The 11698-nt window shown below is 41.9% G+C and overlaps 1 protein-coding gene across 4 annotated transcripts in view; it reads left to right on the top strand.

Annotated features, from left to right (window-relative positions):
* Positions 1 to 698: 698 nt before the first annotated feature.
* Positions 699 to 11698, top strand: part of LOC146555452 (SLIT-ROBO Rho GTPase-activating protein 1-like) — a 45109-nt gene continuing 34109 nt past the window's right edge. For all 4 annotated transcript variants that reach the window (XM_085251614.1, XM_085251613.1, XM_085251612.1 and 1 more), the window contains exon 1: positions 699 to 1307. In XM_085251614.1, the coding sequence (XP_085107740.1) occupies positions 1241 to 1307 (67 nt within the window). In that variant the 5' untranslated portion in view covers positions 699 to 1240. The remainder of the gene's footprint in view (positions 1308 to 11698) is intronic.

Below are 11698 nucleotides of genomic sequence, written 5' to 3'. Positions count from 1 at the left end.
ACCTCTCAGTGCCAGATGCACCTGTACAGACCGCAGAGGTCTCTAGTCTGTTCCAGGGGCCCAGTCGGAAGCTAAACATCCTCCTGATTTTATTTGAGTTTTGACTTCCTTCAAACTGCTTTTTCTGTGTTTTTCTGTTACTTTGTCCACAGTTAACTGTCTTCCAGTGTTTGTTTTATCCTGCTGGTGAAGCTCTCTGGAGTTTACAGAGTGCTATAAGCTCATTATTATTGTTGTTGTTATATCATTTTAAATAGAAAGATTAAACACCCCCAAGAGGTCACGGCACATGCCTGCCCCTCCCTGAGCCTGGTTTTGCTGGAGGTTTCTTCCTGTTAAAAGGGAGTTTTTCCTTCCCTCTGTGGCCATGTGCTCACTGATCTGATTGTTGAGGTTTTTTCTGTATTTTTGTGGGGGTTTATCTTACAATATTAATCACCCAGAGGCAACTGTTGTTGTGATTTAGCACTACTGAATTGGAGAAATAAAACATGAAAAAATTGAATGTAATTTTCTTTAACAGATGCTCCTGGACACACTCTCTCTCTCTCTCTCTCTGACTCACTGGCCGCCGAAGCTGTCAATCATGCCTCCGGTTCCGCCTACCGCGCGGACACACCCATTTCCTCACCGGCATTTCATTTATTTATTTATTTATTTCCCCCCTTATTGGAATTATCTGCACGCGCGCAGGGCTGGTGCGTCTGCGCGTGCCGGTCACGGCGGGGTGAGGATAACATTTAAACAGGGACACTCGACCCTCTGTGTGCGCGCGCGCGCGTATGCGTGTGTGGTCCAGCGCACGTCTACCTAGTGGGCGTGTTCCCGCTCCTCCCTCCCTGCAGACCGGTGCATGCGTGTGCACGCGCGCGAGTGTGATTGCACGCGGTGAAGTCGGGCTTCTTCTTTTTTTTTTTTTTTTTTTTTCCAAGTTTAATCAGCTGGTTGTTCGTCCTCGCGGCGGCGGCGGCGTCTGCGGTCACGAGTGGGTAATTTCTCTCTGAGTGTGCGTGATTCCCCCCTCCTCCTCCTCCTCCTGCTGCTGCTCCTCAGCGTGGAGAGGTGCGGGGCCACTGCTGGCTGTGTTGTTGCGGCACTGGATGGATCCGAGCATGTTTGCGGGTGAAGCCTCGGGCGGTGCACGCGGAGGGAAATAATTTTCTTCTTGTTCTTCTTGTGTGTTTTTTTTCTTCTTCTTCTTCCTGTCTACCTGCCGGTCAGTCACCTGCGCTGTGGCGACATGTCAAACTCAAACAAAAGCAAGAAGGACAAAGAAATCCTTGCTGAATACGAGAGCCATGTGAAAGGTAAGCTGATTTCTCGTCATGTGTGAACATCTCCACGCGCATCTGCACCTAAATCTCCCTGTCACACCCACCCTTTTTTCTCTCACCTTTGCATGCTCACGTTAAACTCTCTCTCACACACACACACACCTGTGTGCCAGCACGTTCACCGCTCATGCATTGAGTCCCGTGCAGGGTGTGTTTGTAGGGGAGCTGACACCTCACCGTGAGACGTCAGGATTTCTGGGTTCATCCTGAGTGCTGCATGGCGCCTGAGGGGGAGAGGAGGAGGAGGAGGAGGAAGAAGAGGGGTGTATGTATTCTGCAGATCCTCTTGATCTTTTTCACCCACTGTCTGTGTGTGTGTGTGTGTGGTTTTACGCTCAGATCTGAGGCAAGTGGCTGTCTGGTATTTGTATTCCTCTGAGACTGTGACTGCAGCAGCGTGTGTGTGCACCTGATACCCCAGGGACACGCTCAGGTGATGATGATGATTGGGAAAAACTCTTAAATAGTGGTTTCCATGATTGTGGGACAACCCCCTCTCCTCCTCTTCCTCCTTCCATCCCTGCTCCGATGGGGCGGGCGAGTCAAATGACCTTTTATGAAAAGCTCTTTACAAGCTGCTTCATTTTCATTTCATGAAGCAGGGTGGATGATGGGAGATCAGCCAAAATCCACCTGTGTCTACGTCTGTGTGTTTGTGTGTGTGTTCCTCTTTACCTCCAAATGTCTGACCTTTTAACAGCCTCATTCAAACGCCTGCAAAATGCCAGCAGCATCTCATTTTTGTGCAGCTCCACATGGCTCCTCACACTCAGGCTGCCATCTTCACTTGTCACCTACGCCCACGCTTTAAAAGGAGCCGCTCATGTTTTCTCACCTCAATCACATGCCGAATCTTTGGAAATGTTCAAAATCCAAGCACCTTCATTCAAGAATCCTGCCTCTGCCCTGTGTGTGTGTGTGTGTGTGTGTGTGTGTGTGTGTGTGTGTGTGTGTGTGTGTGTTTCATACCTTTTCCAATGAATCGACACAGACTTTGAGTGATTACATTTAATGGAGAGTGGCCATTACAGCCCCCAAGAGTGGAGTGTGTGTGTGTGACTGTGTGTTGTTTGTGGTTGCTTGTGTTTGTGTGCCCTCGCCTTGGCGTCTTGCCAGAACGCGCTCGGGGATGCCCTGCATCATAATGACCGCTCTGATAAAGCCCCCTGCTGCTCCTCCTTCTCCGGACGGCCGACTATCTCGGTGCCCCTGTCGCCTCCTGCCGAGAGCCAAACGTATAGATCCACCATTGTAACTATGTGCTTTCCAAGTCTGCCTCCCTGCTCTGCCTCCTGATTGGTGGATGCAGGAGGTGGTGTGTAATGTATACACAGGAGGTGGCTGCTGCCGCTGGGGAGGTGGGGTCTACTCACTGAGGTGAGTTGAGCCTGATGTAAAGGTAGTGGTGGAGATTATGCACAGTGCTGACAATACATATTTGGAACTGCACTGAGCACACTCACCCCGTCACCTCATCTCCAGCGTGTCACGCTTCCTCTGGCTGAACGAGCGAGATGAGGAACGTTTTAATGAGAAAAAGGAGGGGGAAAGGGAAAAAAGGAGCTCTGCAGGAGGAGAGGAGAGGCAGATATAAAGTGTTTCCTGCTGCAACGGCTGCAAGTTTGGGTTTTTTTTTTTTTTTTTGCCTGCGCCTGCACGCAGCTGATTAGTAACTTCACATCTGCATACCTGCAGGACAGACACACCAACATACAGACAGGCAGACAGGTGAATAATTACAGAAGAGGGAAGGAAGTGACTCTTCACTTTAAATGCTCTGAAGTGCCAAATGAGAGGCCCCGATCACCGTGCACGTACGTTCATCTGTGTGTGAATTTCTTAATGATGATCCAGCACTACTCTGCCCCTGTGTCCTTGAACCTGGTTGTCGTGGTAACAACCACGGCGTGAGCTTCCTGTTCTTCTGACATCATGCTCACACATGCTGTATTTATAGGACGGCAAGCGTGAGGATGGTTTGAAGGATAATGGCACAAAGTCACTTTTCAAGGTGCTCGGCAGGTCAGCACAGAGGGCTTGCAGCAGTTTTGTCTCTGCATTTTCAGGGCAGTGTGCGATAGAAGAGACGGTAGCAGAGGCAGAAAACTGTTCAGCATATTGTTAAAGAATTAGATTTCTTTGATCTGTGCAAAGATCTTAAACCTTTCAGTAAATACTCTGGCACCATCCACTTTCCTGTATCTACAGAGCTAAGTCTGAAATACAAAACTGCTGATATGAATGTATTAAAATGTCAGCTTTAGCAGCATGTTGTTTACTTTATAGGGACAATATGTTGGTTAGAGATCCCCACCCAGATAGCAGTTTTAGTACAAATAGCTCCAGGGACAGGAACCATCCATTTTTCTTAAGCTCTTATTCAGTTCAGGGTCCTTAAAGACCAGATCCTCTCCAATCTGTAATAAGACAAGAGGCAGGGTACACCTTGGGCCAAAGCATCTCCAGTGCTTCTGCGTTGTTTAGTTCAGGCCATGTAGACCAGGTAAAGTTACAGAGCGGAGTTGTGCTGACTCCATAACTACGCAGTTTTAAGCCTTCTCTGACATTAACATCAGCAACAAAAAAAACGTGTGCCGGGAGCTTCATTGCATGGGTTTTCATGGCCGAGCAGTTCCTTTAAGTGTGACATGAAGGTGGCTCAACCTCACTGATGCTGCACATCACATGGTCAGATGGTGTCGTAAACCTCCTCCTGCCTTCTCCTACCCTTTTTGAACTACACTTACTCTCTATAATCGGAAGAATATGCAGAATTTCTAGATGATGCATGAAATTTCGTATTTGTAGCTGTTTGTCTTGATTTGCTTGAGCGAGATATCAGTGTATGCAGGTAAGCTATCCATGTGGTGACAAAAGATATCAAAAGCATTGCCAACTATCACATGAGGATTTAACCCTTTTAAAAATATTTTTCTGCATTCAGAGTTGAACTATTAACAGGCAGGAAGTTTCGGTCCAGACAGGCGATGTCCACGCTTGATGTTCCAAAAGAATAAAATTTCTACTTGTAGAGCTTACACCTTTGTGTGTTGGATCGCGATCTTTATGTCCTGGAAGTCCCGAAACACTGGCTATTAGTCCAAGATGCTCAGTAACCAGACTGAATCAATGGGTTCCCAGATTTCACCACAACAGTATAAAAGTGCAGAAGAATGTCGATGGTACTACTACTCGTTCTAGCTCTTTTTTGTTTCTTACTGTTAGTGTCTGGATCTTTCACACAAAGAACTCACAACACTCAGCTTTCAGTCTGTTTGTGCCATTCCAGTCCTACTCCAAAGCTGTTCTTAAACAGTCCGTTTGAACATTAAACCATTTTTGACCTCCCAGCTCTCTTGCACAAAGTTCTTGTGATGTCCAGTTGCAGTAAAATAAGAATAGAGCAGGTATTTGACTGGAAAACAGCCTGGAATGAAACTGCTCAGCATTTCCAGTATTGAGAACCAGCATGAAGTGGGCTCTGTCCTGTTTTGTGTACAACATTGGGCTTTATTGACCAGATTGTCCAGCCATTTTCCAGAGTTCATGTGTGAAAATAGCTTATGAGTGCCTGAAAAATCAGTAGTAGGACTCTTTGTAGCTGAAGGTAGTTCAGTTCTTTATGACTAGCTGGATGGTGAGGCTCATTATCATGCTGCAGAATGATGATCAATCAAATAGCTCCCTAAAGGCCATTTGAGGGTTTCACTGCGCCTGTTGAAGCTGGCCTGATCTTCTCACTGCCAGGTCGCCATTACTGCACAGATGCATGAAACAAGTCTGAGTGCCTCCAATTTTAGAAGCACATAATGAAAGCTCATGCGAATGCAACTTTTGCACAGAAAAGGTTTCTCCATAAAATTAACAAAGAAAGGGTCAAGATAGATAAAAGTCGCCATGATTAATAATTCTTGAAGAATAATTCATAAAGCCTCATCAACCATCTGAAAGATGTCTTCGGCCATTTTAAGGAAGTACACAAGAAAGAGGAAGTCAGCCAACTGGAAACAGAAAGAGGAGTAATTTGGTCTCTAAAATGTATAGAATGGTGAAATCGCATTGCAAATTCTCAGAGTGCAAAATAGTTCACATTTTATTGTGTTACAAAACAAATCTTCAGTGTTTGAGAAGCTGGTAGAGAGAAACCACAGAATTAAGTCAAGACACATGCACCAATTTACTTCAACATCACTTTTCCAAAGCTTTCACAGTAGGGTTTATTAGATTTACTTGTTAGCTTCTTTCTCCATTTTGAGCCTAGTGAGTTAAACACCCAGTTCGCCAAAGCTGAACACACTCTTCTGGATGAGAAAGGAGACCAACCGAGAAGGGCTGTTACTCTGAATAAAGCCCCTGGAGATCGTTTTAACGTACGTAAGCCATTACCAACCTACAGACTACTGTGGCCCAGTTTTAAATATGAAGATCTTTTAAAGCCCCTTTTTCTAAAATGAGTCATTTCACTTGGCTGATTTATTTTTAAAATTATTATTATTGTATATTGTACATGACCATTTGCAGGCACATGCAGTACTTTTTCATTTTGTTCCATATAAAACTGTGACGACTGGTAGATTTAGATTTTTTTCAGTGTTCAAACATAAACTTGAATTTTTAATAAAATATGTTGTATTCTGTTCTGTTTGTTGACAAAGACAGCCTTGTGGGTCAATGCAGGTCTGTTCTTTGACACAAAGTCCTAATTTTAAATAAACTAACTAAAAAGGCAGGTTTTTGTGCATAAACCAGTCTTTTTCTACTTTATTTGTTTTTCAATTCTCAGCCGTTTGGGATCTCGTCCATGCTCTAATCTCACAAACACAGAGCAACAAAGGTGATTAAAAATTAATCTCACTTAACTTTATCCAGGACTCCATAACAGAGACGCAGGTAATCTAAATTTAGGATGATGCTGATGGTGTGTAGATGCACAAACGTAAAAGTTTTCATGCGATTAAGAAGCATTTAAATTGACTATTACTCTAATAAAGGTCGCTTTGAACAAATAAAATGGATGTATCAATAATTATACATTCACTTCATTCTTATTTTGTGGTTTTGTGCTCTGACCTCTGACTGTGCATGACCCGAGCACGCCATCCCCGGTGCAAAAGGAATAAAACGAGCTCCAGGGAGCTTTCAGATCAAATCAGTCCACAGATTTAACAAGACAAATTCTTTACACTCTAGGTAACTCCTGCATGCTTTCCCCTTTGTCAGTGTTTTACTACGTTATTCTGCGCTGACTGTAGCTCGTCTGATCAAAGAGGGTGAGTCTAGTCGTCGGGGTGCTACGAGGACACGCGAGGAGGTTTCTAAGAAGAGGCATTTCAGAGATCAAAAGGTACGCACGGCGGATATCCTCTTTCACTCTCAGTTGACTGTGATCCCAGCCAAGAAGTTTCATTTATATAATCTCGCCTCCTCGGTGGATCTGTTTGAATCCTCCTTCTCTTCTGCAAAAGCAAGCCTCATATTTTTGTATTCCTATAAAGCAAACAGACAGAAACACAGACATCTTCTTTAGGACATTTTTGTTAATTCATCACGAAGTGTTTGGTTTTTAGATCTACTGATTATAGTCAAAAATGCAAATAATCCAAACAACACTTAGTTTCCTGTCATATTAGACAAAGTAAGGCTTTGTGTTCTTCTCTTTAGAATAAACCAGATTGTACCCTCCTTTTAAATCTTTGCTTGTAAAACAACTTTGTGTTGCATTGTTGAATAGACTCAGTGTTGCCTGATATAACCTGAGATGGGAATGTTTCTAATTATCATACTCTCTTCAAGCAACCTTCTTCTTTGGTATTGGCTGGTTTTAAAGATTTTTCTTCAGGGTTGTCTGGCTTTTTAAAAAATTATTATTACCTTAAATTGTTCTCTGCAGTTTTTCAGAAACGTCCGTCATTTTTTTCCAAAATTTCCTTCCATTGTCCGGCTGTTTTTGCAGCCTCACTGCCTCACAGTACTGATCAGTACCGTTCCACACAAGCGTAAAAGGGGCCCACTTCCTGTTACTGCTACATATTAAAAGAAGTTGTTCTTAACTGATGTGGTTTAATGCAAAGGGTTAATGTAGTTGGTCTTATGTTGATTAATTTTGGAACAAATCTGGATTTGTTGATTTTTATTTTGCAATATCACCAAAATAATAGCCCCACTTTTTTTGCTCATTGATTAACAGTGTTGGGTGTAATGCACTACACGGTAATGCGTTACTGTAGTCATATTACATTTTCAGTAACATGGTAGTGTAACGGTACTGTTCTAAATTCAGTAATCACATTACAGTTACAATTATGCTGTTACTTATGCTGAAAAAAGAAAAAAAGGGGGGGGGGGGTCGCCTTGAAAGCATGAGTGATGTAAGGATTGCATGCGGACCCCAGTCCTGCAGCCAGAGCCTGATCTTCAACGGGTAACAGCTAAATTATGCTTTAGTGTTGGCAGTTAAGGGCTGCCGGTCTACCTGCAGAGAGTTGTTGATGGAGGCAGTATATGAACTATGTGCTGCGACTGGTCTGTGGGCCACTCTTGCTACAGCTGTTGTTGGTCTGTAAGCCAGCCGTGGAGAATAGCGAAGTTATAACATACAGAGAGCAACAGTTAAAAACAAAATCTCCTCTTTAGCCACTGTTTGAAATTTCCATGCTGTACTTTTTTATTTTTGGTGTTTATTTCCTGCGTCTCACATTCCTGGTGAACTCCACTGTCGCTCCTTTCCTTTTTCTTGCCCACTTGCCAACAACTACATTCATCCATGTTGAGAAATTTGCAGTTGGGATTCTGGAGGACTGGCACAGAGCGTGTTTGTGAACTTATCTCTGTTGGCAAAAACCTCCCCAGACTGAAACAACCACAGGACCATAAAATAAGCATAACAGAGGCAGTGATGAGCAGTCAGGCCTGCAGCCTCCATTTGTACCGGTCTCTGTTTCCACGGTAGAATCTCTGTGGCGATCGCTTTGAAGTGTCTTTGGGCTAGTTTTCAGCTTTGCTTTGTGTTCAAAGAAACGAAAGATCCTGTGTGTCCTCATTCGGATCCGGATTTACGTCAGTGTGTGGGACTGTAGCTTTAGTTTAATATTCTTAACTGGTGATTATGTGACAGTGCATTTCAGGTCACATTACAGAGTACTGTGAAAGGAATATAATAAGTAGTGTAACAGATTAGTTAACAATTTTCATTACTTACAAAACCAATGTTGAATTTAGATACTTTTTTTATTTATTTCTGTTTATAAGTGGCTCTTCTACTCTGCGTGAGCACTTGAAGCTCATTCACACACATTCATACAAGCACTTTTTTCTATGCTTGCGGTCTATCTAACAGGAATGAAACCAGCAACCTTCTGATTAGCAGACAATGTGCTCTGCCGCCATTTCAAACACATATCAGACATTTTTCACAAAAACAAGTACAGTTATCGTTTAGAAAATAAATCTTACATGGATTGGATTGCAGGGTTGGAATCCTGGAATTTACTGTAAATTGCCTCAATGTTCGTTTGCAGTAGAAGAACTCTGTTAATAGATGTATAAAGCAAAAGGAGAGTTTGGAATTGAAAATGTGGAAAGTTGCCATGTTCTACATTGTAAGGTCTTCTTCCTTGAGACTGCGTGGCATTGAAGTTGCTCGTCACAGCAGGACGTCATATGACTGCAGGCAGGTGACTGGAGTAGAAAACAAGCAAAGCAGGAGAGCAGAAGTGTAACACAGAAGACTATACGAAGATGTTAGCTGCTAAAGGTTGTGCACAGCTAAAATTTAACACCTTAGCTCCTCTTGTTTTAATCAATTCTTAACTGATCGAGTCACTTTGACATAATCCTGAAATATTCTGCAGGTGCCTCAGCTGTGCAACAGAGGGCTTCTGTACACGTGTTGATCAAAACTGAATTTATAAAATTTGGCCGTGCCTCTAGCAAATCAGGTGACCATGAATAAATTTCATGTAAAAAGCTTGAGATGGACTGCAGAGGGGAATGTGGGATTTAGAAAAATATGAACATATAAAATTATGTATATGTTTAAAAATTATTCTTTAAATGAGCAATAAAATTCCAGGTTCAAATTGTAGTTAAATTAGCTGGACTGATTCTGATTTTGACTTTCAGACTCAACAAAAGGTACAACAGAAATAAAAATAATTGATAGTTCATCTTGAATGCGTCTTTATATTGTTTAATATTTGTATTATTTAAATTTGATTGCAGTTAAGTTTTAATCCAAGGAGGACTTTAACTCAACAAAAGGTCGTATCACTGCCTTTGATGCACGTTTGTGTAAAGACGCAGTCTCACATCATTTTGGAGGCAGAGTTAGCGTTTGAACTCTTTGATGTGGCATCAGAAATCCCAGTGGAAAGTGTGAAATGGATTTCCAAGAAGAGCAAAGAAAGAGCCTCCTACAGTTTGTTTTATTAATGAAATAAAGAAATTTACTGCATCATGTTTCAGTGTTTGGTGTTGGAGTAGCGAGAAAGTGTGTGCATGGTGATAACATATGTGAGTGTGTATAACTAAAGATAACATTTAAAAATAACAGAAAAGTTTTGATTTTTATTGTCGATATTATATTTATATCTATATTATTTATGTTATAGACCCTTAACTTAAACATTTCCTACTTTGTACTGTACCCGAACTAGTAAATAATGAAAGTTTAATATTGTTGGATAAATTGAATATTGCAGTATTTAAAACTTTCAAAGTTAGATGTTGGATAACATTATTTTAATATTTTATTATCACATTGTGAAGGTCACTCTGTTTGTGAGCTCTTAAATCAAATCTGGCTTTGTATTTATAAAACTGTCACTAAGAATCATCTGATTTCAAAAGGCTATATTTTTAAAGTTAGCTACCAACAACCACTTGAAACTCACAAAACCCCTTTTTTCTAATTATATATTTCAGTCGTTGCCATTAATAATTACTACTATAAATCAGTGGATAGAAATGTGGTTGTATGGTCGTATGTTCTCATTTCAATGTACGACTGCACAAAACAGTTATAAATAATAAATACTGCATCAGCTTACATTTACCTCTAAATAAAAAGTCCTATCCTTTAAAAATGTTCAGTCTGGCGAGAATCCAGTTGTTTTTCTTTCAGTTGCAATATAGTGGGATGTATGGGAGTGTAGCCCATCAAACACACTGGTGCTGTCTAGTTTCAAGTCTTATTGAACACAAAATGATGCTCCTTTTGTAAAATGTGGTCCCATTTATAGAGTAAAGCGGTGTATGACTCATACGGTGTGACTCATATGGTAGTGACTTGCTAATCATATGGTGGGGCAGGTGTATGATTAACAAGTTGCTGCTGTGTGAACGTGCAGTGTCGCTGGGTTTCTCCTTGTTTGTCACATCTGCTTTCAAAAGGATGATGAAGTTTGAGGTTTCAAAAATGGTAAATTTCAAACCGGTCAGTGTAATAGCATAATAAACAATAACTACTAACACTGCCCTTTTTTTCTCTGCATAGTTGTATATTTTCAAAGGTTTCATTTAACTGAACAGAATGACCAACTAGCACAGGTGAAAAGTGACTGCAGTTATTCAACTGAGCCTGGTTGCACTTGCGGTTTCTTCCTGTTAATAGAGGGTTTTCCCTTCCCACTGTCACCAAGTGTCTGGTCAAAGGGGTCGTTTGATTGTTGGGGTTTTTCTTATTATTGTTGAGTCTGTACCTTACAATATAAAACACTTTGAGAACTGTTGTTGTGATTTGGCACTAAAGGGAGGGCCATTTATATGGATACACCGTAATAAAATGGCAATGGTTGGTGATATTAAAGTCCTGTTTGTGGCACATTAGTATATGTGAGGGGGCAAACTCCTCAAGATGGGTGGTGACCATGGTGGCCATTTAGAAGTCGGCCATCTTGGATAGAACTTTTGTTTTTTCAATAGGAAGAGGGCCATGTGACACATCAAACTTATTGGTAATGTCACAAGAAAAACAATGGTGTGCTTGGTTTCAACGTAACTTTATTCTCTGGGATCTGGGTCATACTCCTTGAGATGCTGCAGTAGCTGGAGTTTGTAAGGGTGCCATTTGTGAGTAGCTAATATCTGCCGAAGGGATGTTCGACTAATGCCACTCTCCAGTGACATGTGGCGAGTGCTACGCTGTGGGCTTTCTTGCGTCCACATTTTGGAACCAGTTTCACGAAACTTAGCAAGCAGTTTGCTAACTGTAGCATGGGAGATGGGTGGTCTCGTAGGGTGTCTTGCATTGAAATCTGCTGCAATGACCCGGTTACTGCATTCACCCGATATCAACACAATTTCGTTCTGCTCCTCACGTGTTAACCTCTTCGACATGTCAATGGCTGTGAACAAAGAGAAACTTG

This window comes from Mchenga conophoros, linkage group LG17, assembly GCF_057382185.1.
Source record: "Mchenga conophoros isolate Kocher_MC1m ecotype Shallow Benthic linkage group LG17, M_conophoros_male_GT1.1, whole genome shotgun sequence".
NCBI classification, from domain to species: Eukaryota; Metazoa; Chordata; class Actinopteri; order Cichliformes; family Cichlidae; genus Mchenga; species Mchenga conophoros.
The sequence above is the reverse complement of the archived record's forward strand: the minus strand, read 5'-3'. Positions and strand labels throughout refer to the sequence as shown.